Here is an 11049-nt window from a genome sequence, read left to right on the forward strand (position 1 = left end):
GAATGAAAGGAATAACATGGCCAACAAAAAAAGCTAAGGCAAAAGCTCCCCAAATTAAGGCGCGCCCTTGGACTGATACTTAAGTAAAATATCGCAAAGGCATTACTGATAAGAAAAAAGTACGTGTTATTTGCAACTTCGAGAAATAAGGCGCACCCTCATATCTAAACGCTACGATAAAAGGGACGTTAGATCTTAATGATACGGTAACAACTTCGAGATCACGTAAAAATAAAAACACCCACAAATGTGCTAAAATAAATAAGTTCCGATATCAAAGGGCGCGCCCTGTAGCAACATAAGTCATAATGAACTGACAAAATTTATAGTGATATGAGGGCGCGCCATCATAAAAGTATGAGTCTCATAAGTAACCAAGAGAAGGTCAGAGTGCCTTAACGAATTTTTATGTATGCTGAGAAAGATAAAATCATATTGAGTCATACGAAATGTCATGATGCAAAGTAAAAAAGTAGCAGAAAACTAAGTCGTACAACTTTGCACAACATCAAAAGAGGGCTGGCTCCTCAGAAGTATTTGAAACTGAAGTACAAATAAAGGAAAGACATAAATCAAGGCGCGTCTTAAGACTGATCTATTGGAGGAATGGTTTGAAGAGGAATAGTGGGATCAACTTCAGGCACATCCTTGGGGATTTCCTCTTGTGGCGCGCCCTCACCTTCCTCCTCATCCAACCCAAGCTCTATCCTCCTTGCCTTGATTTCAGCAGCATGCTCCTTCTTAAATTCCACCATCTCAGCAACGGTCTCTTCCCCAAACTTCTCAAAAGTATAATCAGGGTCATTGGCCACAAAACCAACCCTGTAGAAGTGGAAACCATTGTCAAATGCTTCATCAGTCATTTCCCTCTTCTCATCAGGCCAACCCATTTTTTGCTGCTCCTCCAGATACTCAATCCTCAAGTTGGTTGCACCAAGCTCAGTATGGAGAGAGGTAGCCTTTTTGTTGGCAATCTCTAGCTGAGAAGTAAGATTGGCCACATCATCCTTTAGAAAAGAGATTTCAGAGTCCCTGGCCTTGATATCCTTAGCATGCAAAAAGTCCTTGTCCTTGAGGGTGTTCCTCAGAATGTTGTTATCACCCTGCAACCTCTCTAGGTGCTCCCCCTCTTCGAGAAGCTTGTCCACCACTCGGGTGGAATGGATGAACAACTGGCAAGATGCCTTTATAGAGGCACGAGCAACATCTCCCAAGTCCATGGCTTGCCACTATTCGACTTCTTCATCTGAAATGTGAAGAAAACCCATGTGGCCAAGAGCGTTCAAGGCAGCAGATGAACTAGATGGCGCGCCCTCTGTCCTATGCCTCTTAGGCGCGCCTTGTTTATCCGTAAGATCGGTCACGAGCATTCTTAAGACAGGAGTTGTTTGAGGAATAGGAGTTGGAGTAGGAACGGATGCCTGTGCTGCAGGAGCATCTTTCTTCGGCTTAGGCTTGGATTTGTCACCAGGGCGCCCCCCAAAAGATTTGGGAATTCTTGGAGGAGCCATTTCTGCATAAAATATAGAACATGTTAATTGAACGTGACAATTAAATATGCTGAACAGAATAATAGATGAAGTCAATTGATAAAGATACCATTGATAAACATGCATAACGTGTTACGCCTAGAGTGAAAGGGCACGCCCTAAGGGGCAGAAAGATTGACTACATTAACGAGGATTCATATCTAGTATGCAAGTACAAAAGCTCAAAAAAAAACTACTAGGACGCACCAATTATAGAAGGGCGCGCCTCTAGAGTCTGTAATTGTTGAACCTGGAGGATCTTGTTGAAAGGAGATGTCTTCTGTTTCTTCTTCTTCTTCTTCTTCTTCAAGCTCTTCTTCGCTATTTGGGTCAACGACGCGAGAAACGGGAACACCTTTCCTAAATTTTACATATTTACACTTCGTTCCTACTTGGTCAGAAAGGATTCCTACTCGCATCAAGTTGGTCCGGGTGACTAAGGTTTTTAAATTCCACCTGTCAGCAGCCACCCTAAGAAGGGCTTCGGATCGTTTTTTGGGCTCGCCCTTAAGTGGTTTGGCCACTGGTCTGTCTGAAAAAGTATAAAGATGTGAAAAGGAGGAAACAACATAGAAATAATGCAAGGAAAGAAAGAAAAGGGCGCGCCCTTACTTGGGGACTTGTTGAATCTTATCCTTAATCTGGGAACGTCATACAAGTAAAAGAAGTTTTCCTTCCAGCCTTTTTCATGGCTAAGCTTTCCAGAGGAAAAACCCTTCTTGTTGTGCTGCTTGTCTACGACCAAGTAGTAGTACCCATGGTCAGACTTTCTTAAGCTGAAAAAATGAGTGACTTCAGCCATTAAAGGCTGGGGGAAACCCAAGTCCGTATAAAGAATGAACAGAGCCAAAATAAACTTGTAACTGTTGGGAGAAAGTTGGAGTGGAGCCACGTCATAGAGTTTTATCACTTCCCTAAGGTAGGGATGTAAGGGCGCGCCTATACCCAAAGATACCAGCTTGGGGCTGGTCACCATTCTAGGGATTTTGAAGTTCCTCCCATAGTTGAATATATGGGGCCGCATCATGCTTAAGGGGCGCACCCATATGCCCTCCATATCATAAAATTCCATGAGCCATCCCAGTTGCTCATCTGAACAAGATAAGGACAGGCCCACGCAGAAAAGCTTCCCATGCTCCTTTCTGAAACGTTTCTTCACCCTTCATTGCATGGCTCGAATTCATCCCAATCAAAGTCTAATTCGCTATCAGAAACTTCCCAGTGTTGGAAGGGGATTGGAGAGGGCTCAGGAGAGGTGGAGAACTGGAAAGAATTCCCATCAAAGAAATTTGCTTCATCACGAGGCGATACATTTACTTCAGGCGCGCCCTCAGAAATAGGAGAAGTAGGCGCGCCCTGTGTTTGTTGAGGAGATGGGCTTGGGGAAATAACCCTGTAGGATACTTTAGAAGGTCCAGCAGCCACGTTGACACCTCTCTCAACACCCCTATACCTATCAGCATTCAAACTTTCGAACCAGTCATCATCATCCAGTTCTGTCCTAACTGGAGCTGGGGATCTATCCTTTTAGACCAGTTCTGCTTCCCATGTCTATGAGATAAAGGAATGTTGTCCGAAGAAGAACTGTCTGAGGAGTCTACCATCAAGATACCCTTTTTGGAATCTTGAAGAATGCGCGCCACCCGGTTCAGAAATTCAGGAGTATGGTGAGAGTTTGGGGGGCTGAGGATCGAAGTAAGTGTTTGGAGGCGAATAGATTCCCAAATTTGTAAGGAAAATCTTGAAAGGGTGAAAAGGAAAGGATGCGCCCTCGTCTTCCAGCTGTCAAGAAAACCAAAAGAAATTTTGAGGGCGCGCCCGATATGAAAGAACAAGATACGAAAGTATAGAGAAAATAGGAAAGATAGGGCGAGGTTTAAGAGAAGAATATTTCTTATGATCTATGTCAACTTCCTTCTAAGACAAGCCTTCTCATGAGAAGGCGTGCCATAAGGAAAATCCTAGTCTATTCATAAGGATGTGTTTTACTACAAACAAGCGCGCCCTATTATGGTCATGTACAGATTATGAGGCTAAAGATAAGGTGCGTCCTAAATTGTTGGCGGATTTTAAAGGCACAGATGGTCATGTGCAGATCGTAAGTAATGGTTTTTAAGGCATAAGGGCACTAGCGATTAAAATTCTCAAAAACACAAATTTAAAAGTTAAACCCAACGATTTTGGATCTAAAACAGTAAAAATTCGAAATTACACATATATATACACAGATACATACACCATTTTATGTATATCATCAAGAGCAGTTAAGGAAGTTGAAGAGACAAAGTGGCATGCAATGTGATTTATGTGATGAAATTCAGAAAAGAAAGAAGTTTTACATACCTTTTCGAATGGATAAGAAGTTGACTGGAAAAGATCGGGAGAGTGGTAACAGAGAAGGCTGGCTCTGAGCAAAGGTTCGCCGCTGGAGTTGAAGTTTTTGGTGAGGAAAGAGAAAATAAAAAGAAAGGGAAGAGTAAAAGTAAAAATGAAAATGACTGACGGTGACTTGTATTTATAGGTAAAGAGGACAGCTGTCAAATCTGTCATGTCAATCACGATTCCCGAAGAATAAGGAAAACCGTTTTGAATCATTTTAAATATTAGGACACGCCCTCTTGAAGGCGCGCCTCATAAGTTTGACAGCATTTTGAAATTTGGGATGCGCGAAAGTAGAAACAGATCAAGCCCTATTTAGGGCGCGCCCCAGTAAGTAGTACTAGAAAATTGTTTATACAGATTTTGTTAGAGATAAATAGAAATTCCAATCCCATTTTCAATGACATATGGAATTTGGGGGGTAGTTGTTATGCCCAAAAATTGGTATAAACAATATTCAGATTAAGATTGATAAAATAGGCAAAATCGAAGGAGAAACGCCTAAAATCTAGGAAAAGATGAGATTGACTTTCCATAAAAAATGAAGGCGCGCCCTAAGAACGCGCCCCATTGATTGAATAGATGATTGATTGACAGTTGTGATTACCGTGCCTAAAAGGCGCACCCTCAAACATAGTGAGGAGGCACGCCCAACTACTGAAGAGGGGTTGAGGAATTCCTTGATTGAGTTCTGTCCCATAGTGAGCCTTAGGGCACGCCCTAAGTAAAAAAGACCTTTTGGACGGATTACTCAGACATGATTACTTTGACAGACTCATACCTTGGCTTTACTTGGATAAAGTTAGGGCAAGCCCTAACGGTGCATAACTTAAGGCGCGCCCTATGATGTAGAATGACAAAGGAAGAGATTAAAGGTTAATGACATAGGGCGGCGCCAACATGCGGGAATGTTTGGGCGCGCCTTAACTTCCACTTGGCACAGAAATGCATCTTTGATATGCTACTTGGACGAACTCTTTGGAAGATTCAAGGAAGATGGAGAATGTTATTACTAACCTATTTGATGCAGGTACTCTATTGAAGAACTCCTCCCTGTAGCACATCTACAGGGAAGGTGGTGTCCGTGGTCAAAGACCTCCAGGGGTATGCCTGGACTGAAGGCCTCCTCCTGTAGTCAATGGGTGTCCTCATTGGGGATGTGGGGTAAAATCTGGTGTGTGCTTTGGGAGCTCTGTCTCTGTAGTCAACGGGTGTCCTCGTTGGGAGACTTCGGAGTATCCTGCACTTTACACCCAAAAGCTTGGGATCACTTGTTCTGTAATCTGGTAGGGGCTCCTTATCGGGGGACAAGAATACGTCCAACATTTGGGGTGAACCACGGTTATACCTGCATCCGTGGACTAGAGAAACAGCTGGTAGTGGAGGGTTATCCTTGGCCAGGGAGATGCCTTATCCGTGAAGTCTCGAAGCCGCGGACGAGCCTTGGGCCTTTGTGGTTGGGCCTCATCGGCAGACATTCCTAAAGCTAGTAGAATACGGTTTCCAGTGGGTTTCCAATTGGGCCTCAGGACAAGAAATCTAAGCCCGTTAGGTTTCTTGTTCCCCAAGAACTAAGTTGGCTTGATCCCCTATAAATAGGGGTACGTAGGCAAATTGTAAGGGGTCAGAAACGAGGGCGCAAAGAAGCCACCACTAACCCTAAGCAATCTCAGCCCCCAATAATCACCATCACCAAATACTGTTCATCTTTTCCGACGAATACTGTTCATCGGATCCACCGGTTACTGTTCACGTTTCCGACGAAGAACTGTCATCACAGATCTTGTTTCCGACCACTAACCTCAAGTTTTGTTGTTCCCAAATTCCTCCGTCAACAATCTTCAATCTCACATAATCTTAATCTTGATGGCAGATTCCCTGGTCTACATTCCTGCCTTCATCTTCAATCTCACATAATCTTGATGGCAGATACTGTATAACTATAATGGTTCATGCCATTTATCATATATTGTAATAATTTTATAATTGTAGGTAATTTACTTTTTTTTGGAAGACATTTGATCAATTTAGCTATTAACTATAATTATAGTTGCTCCTAACTCCAATAGTTTCGAAAAAAAAGATATTTAATTTAAATCTGTACTTAAGAGTTGTAGTCAGATGTGAGATATTCAAATTTGACCAGATTATGTCAACTTCTGATTGAATAAATAAAAAATAATCAATGTAAAGTATTGTAAATATTTTTTCTCGTTCTAATTTTTAAAAAATTATCAATGTAATAAAGAAAGTAAAATTTTTAATCAGATTTTAATGTACCGTATACTTGATTTATTCGATATGACCTGTTACCAACATCTTGAAAAATTGCATTGGTTGGTCACTTGGTGTATGGTTAATTGTACTGTACGCATTTATGGTCTACTAAATGGAATAACATCTAAAACCATAGTAGTATGATGAACATGATATATGTTGTGGATATGTTGTGGACTTGATGATTTGTTCAACAAAACACCTTAATTAATTTTGTTTAGTAAATAATGTAGCACTCGACGGATATGGAAACTAGTCCCGACGGATAACTTCATATAGTCCCGACAGATAATGTTTTTAATTATCCATCGAGTGAGTAGCTTATGTAATTATAAGTCTTGTAACACATTTCTGCATACAACTCTGTTTAGATTCTATAGTAGCTTACAAGTCATGTTGACTTTAACTAGATATGCAGAATAGGTTGATTAATTGTACATAAATGATGTCTTATAATTCCGCATAAGTTAAATAAAGTTTAGTGCCAAATAAGCTATCAACGGATGATTAACAGAGCTTCGACGGAGGACTGAAGAGCTATCAACATATGACCAACGTAGCTGTCAATGGATAATCAAAAAGCTGTCGACGGGTAATCCTGTACTCAACGGATAAAGGATTCAAATATCAGTCGACAGTGACATTACAGTCATATGCGCCAAATGTATGCAACAGAGATGTGGGAGCCCATTGCCATTTCCGGTATTAAAGTGAAGACGTTGACTTACACTGGAACAGAGCAATGAAGCAGCACTGTAACAGACTTAATGAATGTTGTCTTACTTCGTCTTGTTTTACTTCATTTTGTCTCATTACTGTGTAATCTTGATGTTATATAAATCAAGAAGTACCAAATAGAAACAACTAAGAGAAAGAGAAGCAAACTAAGAAAAGAAACTGAGAGAGAAATCTTTGTAAGCTGCATTCTAACATTTCTCTGTTTTCTTAGTTGTTCATACATTTGTAAGCAGCTGTGAGCTTCTAAGCACACAGAGTTCTTTCGATATATTATATATATATATATATCTCTGGTGGAAACATTCAATACACCAGAAAGTTTTTAAAAGCTTTTGTTTTTAATTACTCGTGTTTTTGATTCACTCAAGTATTTATTCCGCATTGTGCTAGTCAAAACACACTTATATATATATATATATATATATATATATATATATATATATATATATATATATATATATATATTCGAGTAGAACATTTTTATTCAAGAAAAAGGTTCAAGAATTCCATTCAACCCCCCCTTCTGTAATTCTTGTGTCATTGTTAAGGGACTAACAATATAAATATACAGTGATCTGATTCAATATTGTGACAACTAATAGTCCACGTATATTTTTTAATCGACTAAGTGTAAGATATCATTTATAATTTTATAAATTATATGGAGATCAAATGTTAATTTCATCTTACAATTATATACAGTAGAACGTCGATAAATGAATACCTTTGGGATGAAAAAAAAATATTCATTTGGCGAGATTATTTATTTATCGATTAATGAATATAATATTTATTTATCGATAAATGAATAATAATTCATTTAGATGATATTTTTAGACTTTTTTTTTGTAATTATATCATTTTGTATATATTAAGTTCAAATGTACCTGGTAGTTATAACTTTTATGCAAACTTTAATTACATTCATATTTTTAGAATTCTAGAAGATGGTACCAGACATCTTCTATAGACATTCTTTTATCCTGAAGTAGAAGATGGTCAGCTAGAACAAGAGATCCAAGATTTAACTAAACTCCTTTCTGAATTTAACTATAGAAATGTGATGAATGTTGAACATATTCTGAACTATCCTAAAGAGAATAATGCGGTTATGGATTCTCCTACGGACGAAGAAATCATTGAAGTTGTACTAAATGATGAGGCAAATGATCCCGAACCCGATGATAGCATCACTATACCACAAGTATCCTCAAGAGAAGTTTTTCAAGCTATTGTCACTATAAAAAACTACCTGCTGCAACATGATCAAAATATTCCAGAAGTGGTGCATGCTTTACACAAAATCAAGGATCAGATACATTTTGGGGGAGGAAAGAAACAATCAACTTTGGAGGCATTTTTCGAAAAAATATGACTTATTAATGTGTTTGAAAATTAGTCATTGAATGAAATGTATTCATGATATATTATATAAATAAAAATATATTATTTGAAATATAATGATTATTCATTTATATTTACATAGGGTATATAAAGACTTCATTTGTATTTATTCGTTAATGCATTAAGCGAAATTATTCGTTAAGCCCATTGGACCAAGTTGGGATCGAAGAAATTTATTTATTAGACGAGGTTATTCATTTATCGAACATTCATTTATCGAGGTTCTACTGTACGCACATTCACATTCTACACTTGTTTCTTAATTCATATAATTTTATCAATTTATTTCACAAGTCGAGTTTTAAGAACAAAATTATTTTTATTTTAAATTATTGAAACATTGATAACTTTATTAATTGTACATTACTTTTAAATTGTTGATGTCGATTGTCAAAAATTTAGTAATTTTTGATATTTCAGTTAAATTGGTTTAGATTAGAAAAGAACTATAAAATAAAGGAAACAAGCCCCTTTAAGTGGTTGAAAAATATTTTATTAAAAAATATTTTATGTTTTTTTAATATTACAATGTTATAATTTATTTTAAAAACTCACTATTTTTATTTATTCGAATTTGTAATTTTGGTCGATTTTATCTTAAACTCCTCTAATAAAAGTGTGACCTAAAATTTAGGCTTAATTTTAATTAGAAATTGTTTGTTAAAGAAAAGTAATCAAACTCTAGTGTTATGTATGAAATTAATTAAATTATTTATTGTTAAAATATGTATTAAAATTTTATTAATTTAATCATTTTACTTTAAAATTGGTAATAAATTTTAATTAAAAAATTTAAAATCTTTATACAAGTGATTATTAAATATTTATTATATGTTGTATATAAAAAATTTATCCGAGCCGAGCCGAGTTACCGAGTTCGAGCCGAGTTCGAGCTAAACGAGCCGAGTCCGAGCCGAACATACCAAAAACTCGAATCGTTTAATTATCCGAGCTTGTTTTTTGTTCGCGAATGGCTCATTTAAGAAAACGAGTCGAGCCGAGTTCTTTTAAACGAGCCGATCCCGAGTTTTGTTCACGAACGGCTCTGCTCATTTGCTGCTCTAAGATTAATACATTTTTCCACAAATGCGCAATTTATTGCATTTTGAAGTTCAAGATGATCACATTTATCTTTGATATTTTTTTGACGATAATCGTACTTGCATATATTATAACGCTTCAGAACAAATTACATGATGAATAAAGTCAGGAGCATTTTCATGCCATTCCTGAATATCTGACATAGAATGAGCCACTTTTGCCCGACAGCTCTATTCGTAGATCTATGAGTAAAAAATACTAACACTTCCTGAAAGTGTTGAAATAAATCCATACAATCTCTAACAATTGTATGAAACAATGACCTTCCCCTAACTCCTTTACACGCACGAGCAAGGACTTGTGAGGCAGTTCCGAACACACATTTCTGGAACCCCTTGTCCTTGAGCCATATTAGAGATTCTTTCAAACACATAGCTTCAGCTTCTCTTGGATGAATTAATACATCCTGCCTGCTACTCATTTCCATGAGGAATTGTCCATTTGATCCTCGAACAACATTTCCCAATCCTATACAGTCGATATCCTCAAACAATGCAGCATCTATGTTATTTTTTACCCAGGAATCCAGAGGTTTCTCCCACTTCCGAATTACCAGTGTTGTCCTTGTATTCTTACCTGAACTCAGTTGTTGATCATGGGCCTTCCTCCATTTAGTGTGCATATCTAGGGCAACTGCTTTAACACCAAACACTGACTAATTTATCTTCTCCCAAACCCACCTATTTCTTCTGTTCCATATGCTCCAACACATTAATGTAATTAAGGTGCATTGTTCTCTATTACATATTGCAAACACTCTACAAAGAATATCAAACACATTATCTGAAGGCAAAATGCTGATACTATCTTGTAAACCAGCTTCCCTCCACATTTCAGCAGCTATTTGGCATTCAAACAAAGCATGTATATATATGTTTCCTCATATACTCGACACCACTGACATATCCTATCTATTTACACCCATTTCGCAGCCAAATGTACATCTGTAGGCATACACGCGGAGCACACTCTCCATAGGAAATGAGTGATCTTGCCGGGAAGTTTTAAACCCCACAACTTGTTCCAGAACTGAGCATGTGAATTCTCTATTTCCCCTTGAAGTAATCTATAGCAGCTTCTCACTGTAAAGTACCCTTCCTCATCCGGTAACCAGTACCATGCATCCTCACCCTCCTGTGCCAGTAACGGAATCTTTTTGATAAGTTTTCTATCTCTCTCATTACAAATATCCAAAAGTATCTCATCATCCCATTTCTTTCGTTCAAGCTGTATCAAGCTATCTACTTTGCTTCCTTCTAACTGTACTGGCATTTCCGTAGTCATAAAACCATTTTCCCCACATGGAAGCCATGGAACCTTCCATATCTCAGTTTATTTACCATCTCCAATTCTCTTTCTACAGCCTCGTTTCACCACCTCTTGTGCAACTAAGATACTGCGCCACATATAACTAGGGTTCGCTTCCAATTTTGTTATAAGAAAGTCTCCTTATGGAAAATACTTAGCCTTCATGCATCTTGTGACTAAAGGATTTTCATTGTTTATTAATCGTCATCCTTGTTTCGCAAGAATGGAGATACTAAATTTTTTCAGTTCTTTGAAACCCAACCCACCAGCTCCCTTTGGCTTGTACATCTTGTCCCAGGATTTCCACCTGATT

The 11049-nt window shown here is 37.8% G+C and overlaps 1 protein-coding gene across 1 annotated transcript; it reads right to left on the bottom strand.

Moving 5' to 3' along the window:
* Positions 1–10343: 10343 nt before the first annotated feature.
* Positions 10344–10700, bottom strand: LOC141664710 (uncharacterized). Its single transcript, XM_074470664.1, has one exon. It carries the CDS (start codon positions 10698–10700, stop codon positions 10344–10346), a length of 357 nt encoding a protein of 118 aa, XP_074326765.1.
* Between the last annotated feature and the right edge of the window lie 349 nt (positions 10701–11049).

The sequence above is a fragment of the Apium graveolens genome, chromosome 6 (genome assembly GCF_009905375.1).
Source record: "Apium graveolens cultivar Ventura chromosome 6, ASM990537v1, whole genome shotgun sequence".
NCBI lineage: Eukaryota > Viridiplantae > Streptophyta > Magnoliopsida > Apiales > Apiaceae > Apium > Apium graveolens.

Coding starts and splice junctions, on each gene's coding strand:
- LOC141664710 (XM_074470664.1), bottom strand. CDS start 10,700: ATGCCAGTACAGTTAGAAGGAAGCAAAGTAGATAGCTTGATACAGCTT.